Source organism: Lepisosteus platostomus, chromosome 14, assembly GCF_059453375.1.
Source record: "Lepisosteus platostomus isolate fLepPlt1 chromosome 14, fLepPlt1.hap1, whole genome shotgun sequence".
NCBI classification, from domain to species: Eukaryota; Metazoa; Chordata; class Actinopteri; order Semionotiformes; family Lepisosteidae; genus Lepisosteus; species Lepisosteus platostomus.
Window position 1 is genome coordinate 21,973,034 of NC_142624.1, and position 13,185 is coordinate 21,986,218.

General features: G+C 36.0%; 1 protein-coding gene across 2 annotated transcripts in view; it reads left to right on the forward strand.

Moving 5' to 3' along the window:
• Positions 1-1,553: 1,553 nt before the first annotated feature.
• hibch (3-hydroxyisobutyryl-CoA hydrolase) overlaps positions 1,554-13,185 on the forward strand; it is a 61,755-nt gene continuing 50,123 nt past the window's right edge. The window contains exons 1-7 of one of the 2 annotated variants that reach the window (XM_088605030.1): positions 1,564-1,743; positions 2,988-3,030; positions 4,089-4,153; positions 5,727-5,864; positions 7,371-7,455; positions 11,138-11,218; positions 13,073-13,125. In XM_088605030.1, the coding sequence (XP_088461156.1) occupies positions 5,727-5,864; positions 7,371-7,455; positions 11,138-11,218; positions 13,073-13,125 (357 nt within the window). In that variant the 5' untranslated portion in view covers positions 1,564-1,743; positions 2,988-3,030; positions 4,089-4,153. Of the gene's footprint in view, positions 1,744-2,987; positions 3,031-4,088; positions 4,154-5,726; positions 5,865-7,370; positions 7,456-11,137; positions 11,219-13,072; positions 13,126-13,185 lie in introns of both variants that reach the window. The other variant, XM_088605029.1, reaches the window with a different exon arrangement.

Here is a 13,185-nt window from a genome sequence, read left to right on the forward strand (position 1 = left end):
TGCTGCCAAAAATAAAACAGGTTCTGGATATGATTATATCACATGATTTATTTTGTTTAAATTGTATTATCCCATTCCAACCCGTTCTTTCACATATCAGCATCATTCTAAATCCATAAAAAAAGCAATTTCATAAAATGGAGTTTGATATAAAAATGTTCAGCTGTTTTTACACTGAATATACTGAATCGTCTACTGAAGACGTTTGAGTCTTGTCAAATATGTCATACTGTACGTAATTTCCTGTGCACATTTCTACATCCCAGGTAAAACCTTCTATTTCTGATCATATCTGAATTTTCCAGAGAAACTGGGTATTATCAGCTTATGATAACAAATTCCAGTGCTATCAAGTTGGAAAACGACCCATTATAAACTGGGGTGACATTGTGTGCTAGATTTGTACAGTACGTTCATTGTCGTCAAAATAAAAAATACGGATCATCCAAACAGTGTAGTTTGAAGAGCAATTAGAATATTATGCTTTGAATGAAACATATCACAGCCATACACAGAACAGGTAGGTACTGTACAGTACATTGATTGCATGCTGTGTGCAGTGTGCATTGCTGGTTTCACTTAAGTAAACACCTTATTAGAAGCCTATTTTCCAAAAAATAAAACTCTAAAAATAAATCTTACAATATACATATTATCATCTATGATCTTTAAAAACACAGCTCTTATATACATATTCATAATAATATATGACAACATATAAAATGTACGTATATTTTTAAAATGTGTAATATAAACTGTTGATTTGTGATAAAATACATAAAGAAAATTAATTAAATATATGTATATAAAATATATGTATTATTTAAAAATACGTACATCTCTTCAAACACAACACGCGAATGTAGGTGACTTATACAGTAACTGAAAGTATAAGACTAGCCGGATAGGGGATCTCCAGGTCCAGTACTGGAGACCCCTGGTATACAGGTATACTGGTATAGTTTAATCAGAAGTACTGTAAATGCTGGAAGAGTCTGGCGTTGGGACGCTCACCTAACCCTCAAACGAACCCTTCATTGTGTTATCTGTAACCGACAGACCATGAAACATTACGAGTAAAAATTTAATGTAGACAGATAACGTTTTAAAATATGTTTGTATTTACTCGCACTTCGAAAATTGACAATAACTTTTTTCACTTTATTTCATTTTATTAAACGATGATCCGTTGGATCAGTACAGCAAACTTGTAATCTAGTTTAATGTTGCCATCTAGTGCTAAATCGCCGCAAGACCTGAGGTGCAGCACAGTCAGAATACTGTAGCATATGATGTTTTAAGAATACTGTAGACATTGCACAGCTGCTTAAAAAGAAATATACATAGAGATGACAGATATAGCACAATTACAGTCTCTATATCTTCCATGCACGCATTTTTCTGACCTATTTATACTCATCGTAATATTTATAAAAACTCACCTCTACATTTTCCAAAAAAGTAAGAAAGCTCTTGTAACGTCTGCATGTGTCTGTAGATGGCAGTCTTAATTAAACTCTTTCCCCAGTCGCCGTGATCTGTTTGTAGAAAGTCTATGGTGTGAATCGACGTCTCCACATACTCTGTCCCTGTGTGTGCAAGTGTCAGAACGGTGAACGTGCATAGTGGTATTTCAGCATCACAGACTAAGAAAAGCAGAAGAAAATTAACTACGTTTTGAATTGTTGTGCTTTAACTAAATATCCCTGCAATGTCAGTTACATTAATTAATTCCAGCTTCAGGTAGGTTGTGGTAAACCATTTGGATGATCAACGTTATAAAGAGATCATTGTCAATTCGTATTTAGAGCAAACAGTACTGCCTGACTGGGTGATATTATGTTGGTGTTTAACTAGAGATGTACAGCAAGATCGTTTAATAATGAAAATGCATCTGTGCAGCGTATTTAACCCACGTCTGCTAACCGAGTAGAAATGTTCTTTAATTGCAGAAACCCAAAACACAACCTGCTAGACGCCTTGTTCCTAAATTTCAGATTTAAATCAAATCACTGACCGTGTTATCAATACAATACCTAAAATCCAAATATCAGGTTAATAACGTGCCCCTGGGCCTATCTGGAACTTTTTTTAGGGTGCGAATTAAGTTCATACTGTACAGCTCAGTTTTTCATTCCAAATAATCACCTACATGGTTTACAACAAAAGTATTTACAGTACAATCTTTAGAAATTGGTGGAATAATATTGATTTACAAATCTTGCAGGAGAGAGACTTTCTGGGTCTACTGTTGGATACCTCTGATATACATTAAACCAAAGCAATTATAAGAAATCAGCTGGATTTTGCAAATGAACATCTTTCTTATTCTAAACTTCTCGTTTGTAGAGTTGTGAAAGAGAATAGTAATGATCAATCTAATATTAGAAAGCTGCTTGTCCTGATGGGTATCATAGCAATCCCCATCCTGTCATGGGAACATGTGTTTTAAAATTTGTTCTAGAACACTGTCAGAGAGTTCATTGCGCTCAGCTGCCAATCAGATGAAGCAAATACTGATTTTGTATTCAAGTGCTTCCTTGTGCTAATAATTATAGTTCTTATTTTTAAGAATATCACACGTATGGATAAGGATTTTACACTGTTGGCAAGTTATCCATCTATATAATTTCCCATGGAGTAGTTTTTAAACACGTTACCCAAAACTGGCAGCTTATTCTTATTAGTTTTAATTAAGAACAAAGTCACCTATGTTGCTGTTCATTTGATTAGCCATCTTGAATTTGCTACAGTCTCACATAAATATATTTCAAATTAAAAACATATGAAAATTAACTTGGAGCTGTGTAGATTTAGGAATATTGTGCTTTTGCTTTTTATTTGCAGTGTTGTAATGTATTGTAACTTAAATCATTGTTTGGATTAACTGTAATGGAGAAGCATGAAACTCCTATTGGTACCAAAGGTAATGCAATCTGCCTCTTACTGTATTATGTTTAACTTTAATCTTTTGATGCCTTTTCCAGACTACGGCCACTGCGCAGAATACGTGCAATACAGCACCATCTGGTAAGTTTGAGCTAATGCCTGTAGTTCGGCTCTGAATGTTATCTGGACTTTATCCTTTATAAATATGAATCTTTTTAAGATACAAAATGTACCAGTAAATATGTTAAATCATAGCTTCTGTATATTAGTAAATTGTAGGCAAAAGGTGAACCCACACCTGGTGATTTTTTGGATTTGTCCTTATTTGCCCCCATCTTTGTATTCCTTACTGAGTTAGTGTGTTCCTAATCTGGAATGCTGGATCAGTGCATTGCGAATCCATTAGAATCAGCCTAATGGGATTCGTCCCACCTCCGCTTTTATTTTCTTAATTTTAACAAATCATTGGCTTTGTGGCATATATTCAGCATTTCCTTCTCTCGGGTCTGAGAATGTGCAGCTCTCTTCCTGGTGTGTGATCGGGGTATAAAAACAGTTGAATCTAATTCGTCTTCAGAAATTACGTACCGGTGAGAGAAAGCAGACAATGAAAACATGCTCTTCTGAAGATACAGCAGACATAAAAAAGTGTTATCTTTTTATTTGTCTGTGTTTATCTTTTATGTGTAAGAAAATTCTGGGGATGCAAATACAACTCAATCAAGGAACCAATTTATTTTCCATTATTATTCTAATCACGTTACGTTAGTTTAAAATACCTGTTCTATGAAGCTGTTGCTGTTGTGGAAATGGACACTAAATTATGGGAGATCTCTACACTCTATTTCATGAAAAAGTGTAGAAACACCTCTCTTGCATAATAGATTTGTGGTCATGTCAATTTTAATTTAGGATTTCTGGATGAGATGGTCCTTGTTCTCACATATTGTATATTTGTTTATTTTATTTCTTAAATAGTGTAAAAATGTCATATTTCGTGATTGTTACTAATCCCTCAAGCTGATGTTTAACCCTTTTTAAAACAAACAAGGTAACAGGCTTATGTTCACATTATCTGACCTTTCCAAATCCTCTTAGAGGTCTGTAGTGTTCAGATTCTGTGTTAAACTGGGCAGAACATTCTGTTAAGTGCTTTTTCAACTGTGGAAGGTAATGTGCTTTAATCGTTTTTTTTTCAGCTTGGAAACTGCCCTGTCAGTTTTACTACAGAGCCTCAGTAAAGGAGGATCCATCACTGAATAGGGTGTGGGCTCATTTAACAAAAAAAAGTATTTTTTTGTCTTTGTATTCTACTTTCTTCATTATTTCATGCGGTAAGCACTGTCCACTGGGCAGTTTTGGGGATGATTTTAAGATACTTTCCTTTTCAGAGAATAATAATTTTCATCCCAAGCTGAAGGCCTGCTGGGGGTAGATAGGAGAGTTTATAATGTGATCGGCTTCCAGTTTTTTCCTTGTGTCTTACTGAATTCAGGCAGGCATATTCTGCCAGCTGTTAAACAGGAAACATGGGCAGCGTGCCACTGAAAAACAGATGTGCCCTGGCAAGGACCACAAATCAAGCTGATGAGCATGATAAGCTCTTTGAAATGCTATTTTGGTTCTTTGTCATTTGTTTAAATAACTACAGTGAACTGGCACTTTTTGTGAAGTTAGACGATTAGAATTATAAACTGTAATTCTAAATGATGTGTGAGGTCAGCGTGCTTGATGTGCTTTTTTGTTTAATAAACTATATGATCCACCTGTGCACAGTATTTGAACAGAGCAAGTAAAGTGGTATATTTACTATAGTTTTGAAAAATGTTTTCTTCAAGTAACATCCAGACCATCACAGTTCTACCAGGCCCTAATATCCACTGTGGTTCACTTACACCTCCAAAGGGGATGGCCTATTGTATCTTTAGTCCACATAATATATGTAATTAGGTTACCAGGGAATAAGCTGCATAATGATAAGTCCTTTTTTTACCACAGATGATATACTGTACTGTAAACTGCATCTCTCTTCTATGAAATTAAGACTTTATTCATATACAGGAGAACATTATTATTGAATCTGTGGAAACCCGAACGCTTTTCCTATATACTACATTCATATACAGTATGTGGAGGAGGCAGTTAAGTTTTGCAACACACTTTATATTATCACCAAATACTCTGCTTGCATTTGGAGGTCAACTAGATAAGGAAATAAATGCTAAACACTGGTAGGAGTGTTTTATTAAGATACAGTAAGTGGTGAGGTGAAAAGGAACAATATTGTTAAAGGTATTAAATGGAGTTCACAAGTTTTGGAGGGATAGTAGCATACACTCCTGATTTGCCTAATGTTTATGAAAAATATAAATGAATATAATAAGCTCATTCTCTCCTTCACATTCTTCTTTTGCAAAACTTTCTCCATCTCATTTCCAAATATGCAGCTACCCCTCGGCCACTCCTCACTCTGCACAGGGGTCTTAGCCCCCTTGTCCTATGGCCAGGAGGTTGGTCCTCAGCCAAGCGGAGTAATAAACGCTTAATAAACATTCTTCAATACACTTAATTATTGGGTGTTGTTTTTCTTTGTGAGTTAAAATAGCTGAAGTAACAGTATTTAAATTAATTAAAGTTAGAAAAATCTTATACAGTAATTATATGAGCTGGTTTAAAATATATTGCTGGTAATTTCTGTGTTTTTCATTTAATTATGAAAAGCTTTATTAAGATGCTTCTAATATGTTCAAATTGAACATGACAGGCCAGTTGTTTGGGATATGGTGCAGATGTTTGGAGGGTAACCTGGGTAATGCCTGATTCTGCTGTTTTAACAGATGTCTAATCACGCTGGGTCAGAGGCAGAGGTACTGTTGGAGAGAGTGGGGAATGCTGGTGTTATAACACTCAACAGACCAAAGGCCTTGAATGCTCTCAACTTGTCTATGATCAGACAGATATACCCACAGCTTAAGGTTTGTTTGATATACTTTTAGTCTGTGTTTTTTGTTAGTTTTTGTGACTTATTGTAATCTCTAACCTACCATTTTTTTTATTAGTACGAAATTGGAAAGGAGATTTTTCTCCACCTCTAACACAGAATGAAAGGAAAAGAGTTAATGTACTTGTTAAAGGGAAGTGCACGAATAATAAAATGAGGTAAAAATAAATACTACATTCGGCAGGTTTAGAATTTAGGAATATCACTGGTATCCTATAGGGTAGGTCAGTTGCTTACAATTGGTATTATTTTTGTTTAATATGCATTTAGAAATGTAGTATATTTATAACATAAAATTAAGAGCTTGTATATTAAGGATAAAAAAGGCACAGGAACAATTTTCATTGATTGTATTGATTGGAATAGTTAAAAAATAAGTCACGCATACGGAATTAAAAAAGCCTACAATTGTGTTCTTTGGGCTGCAGAAATGTAATTCGTGATTGAATGGATATTTAGCAATAATCCCGATCAGTCCATTAAACTGAAAGATTACTGTTTATATAAAAAAATAAATTCTGAAAAAAAAGCATGTACTTAAGTGTTTCTCTAGTAATAGTCCTTTGTAATTCACAGCATGAATTTCTCAAGACAGGCTGATGTTTCTTTACATTATATTCTGATTTCCTAATCCTAATAGAGGATGTTTTGCATACTATTGATGTTCATTGTCTTCCTGTGGAATAATATACAGGATCAAATATTCTATTGGGACTAGCGTTATTGTCTTCTTATTAAATTCTACAATTTTCACAGCTATATCACAGTTGTTCTAAACAAAATTAACCTTCTACAAATTCAGTCACTTTTAGACCAAAACTATGTCTAAAATAAATTACTTAAGTTAGTATTATACAATATAGTATGTCTCCTGTTACAATAACATGTAGGGGTAGCAACTCTTGGGTAAATTCCAAATTTATGTAAATAATTGTGTTATTTCTGGTGGGTAAATATGTTATGACTAGCACAGATTCCGAAGAAATACTCTATTTGGTCTTTGAATTACTCAGGATGTATTCCCTCTGCTGTCTAATCCGCGCAACTGAACTGTTATGTGTTATAGTCAGGTATTGGAAGCAGGACAGCTGCATATTTAGCATATTGCAATACTCTGAGGGGACATGAAAAGAAGGGGGCTTTGGTAAAGATAATGTCTTCATAAAATGAGTTAGAATGCAGCGTTAAAGGGAAATTCTGTCATAAAATAAAATATGTTCCATGGTGTGTGTTTTATAGCCTTAAAGGCTATTTTTAAGATATTAAAATGATTGAGCTTCTGTATTACAAATAGTTTACCCTTAAAGTGTTATGGGAGTATGGAACAAGCTGCATTGCCATGTTTTTGAGGTTTCTTTCATGAAACAGCTGGATGAGATCCTTGGATCAATAAGCTGCTGACTACCAAATGGGCTACATTGGCTGAATGGCCTCCTTTTGTTTGTAACTTTTCTTATGTTCTTATGTCCTGTGCATGTAGAAGTGGGAAAAGGACCCAGAAACAGGCATTGTAATTATCAAAGGAGTTGGAGGCAAGGCATTTTGTGCTGGTGGTGATATCAGAGGTAAATGTTTCATGATCTTTCTGCTACAAAATATGATTTATTATCTATAGACAGAATAAGCATTTAAGTTTAATGCTATTATTTCCATGCATGTCGGACCAAATGAGGCTTAATACTTCAAATTGCACTGTAAAAGCTTCACACTCTCTTCAAGGTAATGTGACTTTTTGTCTAAGCTACACAACTTTGTTTTTTCCTTTGTTCGAGGATTATAGGGAATGCTCTACAGTGTAGACGTGTGTATCTTGTGTTTCAGAAGTTCACTTTCATTTCAATATAACTGGTCTTTTTATGTTTGTATTACTGCATCGTACTTCTGCATTATTAACTTAGAGGGATAATGTACACATATTTTTGGTATTAGGGTAAAACCAATAGAAATCTCACCAACTTTCAAAGTGCAGATAAGAAAGTGTTTTAATTAATAAATGTCAAGAAAAACAGTTATTTTCACAAGAAACCAATTCCATTGGTATAATGATTTAAATCCCAAACAATCTCAAGGCATTTCACATGTAGGGAATCTGCTTCATTGAACACTGATAAGCAGCAGTAGAGAAAAGAGGAATCGCCTTACTAATTGATTTAAGGGGGACATTTACAGTATGCAAGCCACATGGAGGAAGCCTAAAATGGGATTTAGCCAGGACATCAAAGGTTAACATCCCCAGTCTTGGGATCTTTAATGACCAAGGAGTCAAGACTTTGGTTTAACATTTCATTTAATAATCTGTGACACCCCCACATCAAATAAGGGAAAGTAAGCTGAGCTGAGATTTCTTAAAGTGCTGTATGCTGGAACAAGTGAACCATAAGACTAAAAAAGCAAACACAGCAATTAAAGTTAAATCAATTAACAGCTAAAGCGGTTAACAATTAAACAGCTAACAATTAAAGCTAAATCAGTTGATACCAATGATAAATCCTGTTCAGCATTTTAAGAGATTAAATAAAATTTTAAAATAGATCTCAGACAGGAAATTGAGTTCAGTAATCCTGTGCTTAAAAACTCAACCAGAGTCAAAGCCAGAAGACACTGGGGTTCCCCCTGGACAAGAGTTGGGAACCCTTGCTTTAATGTTAAGACTTAAAGTTCTAGCACTGACAGGATTTAGCCTTGCTTATTTGCCCATCAAACCATGATGGGGAATTGGTTTGGTCCAGGGGGAAGAGGGACACCTACTGGTTAACAGACATTAGAAACTTGTTATTTAGTGCGGTGATTTCCAACCCTGAGTCTAAGGGACCACTTTGTCTGCAGGTTTTTATTCCAGATGAGGTCTAAATAATCATCGTTAATTGATTTAACTTTAATTGCTGTGCTTGCTTTTTTAGTCTTGTTCCAGCATATACAGTGCCTTGCGAAAGTATTCGGCCCCCTTGAACTTTTCAACCTTTTGCCACATTTCAGGCTTCAAACATAAAGATATACATTTTTTATTTTATGTGAAGAATCACCAACAAGTGGGACACAATTGTGAAGTGGAACGAAATCTATTGGATTTTTGAAACTTTTTTAACTAATAAAAAAATGAAAAGTGGGGCGTGCAAAATTATTCGGCCCCCTTGCGTTAATACTTTGTAGAGCCACCTTTTGCTGCGATAACAGCTGCAAGTCGCTTGGGGTATGTCTCTATCAGTTTTGCACATCGAGAGACTGAAATTCTTGCCCATTCTTCCTTGCAAAACAGCTCGAGCTCAGTGAGGTTGGATGGAGAGCGTTTGTGAAGAGCAGTTTTCAGCTCTTTCCACAGATTCTCGATTGGATTCAGGTCTGGACTTTGACTTGGCCATTCAAACACCTGGATACGTTTATTTGTGAACCATTCCTTTGTAGATTTTGCTGTATGTTTGGGATCATTGTCTTGTTGGAAGATAAATCTCCGTCCCAGTTTCAGGTCTTTTGCAGACTCCAACAGGTTTTCATCCAGAATGGTCCTGTATTTGGCTGCATCCATCTTCCCCTCAATTTTAACCATCTTCCCTGTCCCTGCTGAAGAAAAGCAGGCCCAAACCATGATGCTGCCACCACCATGTTTGACAGTGGGGATGGTGTGTTGAGGGTGATGAGCTGTGTTGCTTTTACGCCAAACATATCGTTTTGCATTGTGGCCAAAAAGTTCAATTTTGGTTTCATCTGACCAGAGCACCTTCTTCCACATGTTTGGGGTGTCTCCCAGGTGGCTTGTGGCAAACTTTAGACGAGACTTTTTATGGATATCTTTGAGAAATGGCTTTCTTCTTGCCACTCTTCCATAAAGGCCAGATTTGTGCAGTGTAAGACTGATTGTTGTCCTATGGACAGACTCTCCCACCTCAGCTGTAGTTCTCTGCAGTTCATCCAGAGTGATCATGGGCCTCTTGGCTGCATCTCTGATCAGTCTTCTCCTTGTCTGAGCTGAAAGTTTAGAGGGACGGCCAGGTCTTGGTAGATTTGCAGTGGTCTGATACTCCTTCCATTTCAAGATGATCGCTTGCACAGTGCTCCTTGGGATGTTTGAAGCCTGGGAAATCTTTTTGTATCCAAATCCGGCTTTAAACTTCTCCACAACAGTATTACGGACCTGCCTGGTGTGTTCCTTGGTCTTCATGATGCTCTCTGCGCTTTCAACAGAACCTTGAGACTATCACAGAGCAGGTGCATTTATACAGAGACTTGATTACACACAGGTGGATTCTATTTATCACCATCAGTCATTTAGGACAACATTGGATCATTCAGAGATCCTCGCTGAACTTCTGGAGTGATTTTGCTGCACTGAAAGTAAAGGGGACGAATAATTTTGCACGCCCCACTTTTCATTTTTTTATTAGTTAAAAAAGTTTCAAAAATCCAATAGATTTCGTTCCACTTCACAATTGTGTCCCACTTGTTGGTGATTCTTCACATAAAATAAAAAATTTATATCTTTATGTTTGAAGCCTGAAATGTGGCAAAAGGTTGAAAAGTTCAAGGGGGCCGAATACTTTCGCAAGGCACTGTAGCACTTTAAGAAATCTCAGCTTGGCATACTTTCCCTTATTTCTGACTACAAGACCACTGACGTGATCCCTGTATGATGAACAGATGCAGGTGGGGATGACAGCATGTCAGTCACTCCCACTATGAGTGCTTATTTCCTTCAGCAGCGGTCCAGCTAGTTACATTTCAAGCAGTTCTGAAACTCAGAAATCAGTACAGGGTTGATACCAATGACAAATCCTGTTCAGCATTTTAAGAGATTAAATAAAATTTAAAAATAGATCCCAAACAGAAAATTGAATTCAGTAATCCTGTGCTTAAAAACTGGGGTTCCCTTTGGACAAGAGTTGCGAACCCTTGCTTTAGTGTTAAGACTTCATGTTCTAGCACTGACAGGATCTAGCCTTGCTCAGATAATTCATTGTAAACCTGAAATCTTATTAATGTCTCTTTAACTAACAGAGTCTTTTGAACAAAAAATAAAAAAAAAGGCTTTCACAAATCACATGTGTCATGCTTAAGGCTCATTTTATCATTTTACTATTAGGTTTTGTAAGTCAGCTTTGAAAAATGTTGGTGCCTTTCAGTGAAAAAAAGGCTGAAAAACTCTTGAAATTTGTGTACATCTGACTGTAGTCAGGTTTTGTTTTTTCAACAGGAGTCTTTTAATTTTGAAGGTTGCATAAACTGGCTTTCTTATCTCGTTTTCTATCTTCCCAGCTGTCACAGAAGCAGGGAGGTCTGGAGGCACTCTGGCCCAAGACTTCTTCCGTGAAGAATATATTCTAAACAATGCTATTGGTATGTACTTACAGTATGCGTAAACACTGTTATATGTAATTCTCAAAGGAAGTGTGCAGTAACAGCATGAACAAAGAAAAAGGTTTTCTTTTTGTAAAAATTGAATGTTTTGAATTATAATACATTACCAATTAACATTTAAATAATTTTAAGTGTAATAAAATAAAGAGAAGAGGAGTTTATCTTTTCCATCCTGTTTAATTTTTTTTAGCTTATCAAAACTCATTCTACTCCATATTCTCAAAATGTCTATTTAAATCCTGAATTCGTGAGAGGAGCTTGCCTGTTGGAAAATCAATGATGTGGAAATATTTTGGAAAGACATTAACATCAATTCAGACAGACACTTAATGGCCTGTGGCCGCAGTGAGTTTGAACATAGCTTTTGTAACCTTGGCATGCAATATAATGCTATTGATTAACACGTTCTACAGAAATATACATTTTTAAGTAAATACTGTATATGCCACTTGCACTGAAATATTTTAAAGTGTATTTTTCATATTTAGCCCATATTTTTCATATTTAGCTACTTTTCAGCATTTACATGTTTCCACTTGGTCAGCTTTTAATATCACATGGCCTTAACTATCATTTCTATGCTGATGATACTCAAATATAAATCCATACCAAACCTGACACTAATGTGGCTGTCTCTATTCTATCTAATTGCATATCTGCCATAAAAACGTGAATGACTCAAAATTTCCTACATCTTAATTGTGACAAGACTGACGTCATGCTTATTGGCACCCCCATCAACTTTGTAAAGCCAATCCTGTAAACCTGTCTGTGGATGGTACTGTACTTGAGCTTCAGTCTAAATTGAAAAACCTTGGGGTGATATTTGATTCAGGCTTAACATTTGACCCACATATGCAGCATATTGTTAAAACATCTTTCTTTCACCTCATAAATATCACTAGACTACGCCGATGTTATCACTAACTGTGGCTGAAAAGCTGATCAACACATTTGTGTTTTCCCGAATTGACTACTGTAATGCTCTACTCGCTGGGGTATCTACTGTAAATCCACATTGAACAAACTCCAATATGTTAAAAATTCGGCAGCCAGAATCCTGACCAGGTCTAGTGCAAGTGATCACATTACCCCATCCTGGAGCCCTTGCACTGGATTCCTGTCAAATTCCGTGCGAACTTTAAAATCCTCATGCTCACCTATAAGGTTGTGCATGGCTGGGCACCTCAGTAACCTGTCTGAACTATTATTGCCCTACTCACCACCTCGTAACCTTCGCTCTTCTAATTCTGGTCTCCTAACTGTCCCCCAAGCCCGTCTACACTCTATGGGTGACAGGGCCTTCTCCTGTTATGCCCCTAAGCTCTAGAACTCTCTGCCCAAGGATATCAGAGAGTCACCTTCTCTAAACTCCTTCAAATCCTGACTCAAAACCTTTTTTAGAAGAGCCTTTACTAACTGGTTCCATTCTTTACCCCTCTGCTCCTACTGTATTTAGTATCACCATTGTTTATTTTTAATTGTTGTTGTTGCTGTTATTATTCTGTAAAGTGCTTTGAGAAGCCACCTTTAAAGGCGCTATATAAAATAGTTAATAATTATGATGTTTTTTTCAGTTGTGGTGTGGTAGAAACACCTTTCACAGGACTTTTCTAAATGTCAGCCTATACAGTACAATATATCTGTGATTTCTGAATCTTCAGTTCAGACAGCTGTTGTTCCGAAAAATAATTTGCTTCTATAACGATAAACAATCAGTTTTTAATCAGCACCCTCTAAAAATATTAAACTTGTGTTTATATTTGTGTTCTAGCCTTAAATTTATTAAAAGGTTAAATTATGTGTTAACTACATATTTTTGGTCTCTTGAAGGTACATTTCAGAAACCATATGTGGCCATTATTGATGGGATTACAATGGGAGGTGTAAGTAATCTTTTTAACTTTTGCTCATGTCAAAGCATATCTAAAATATGGAGAAAGATC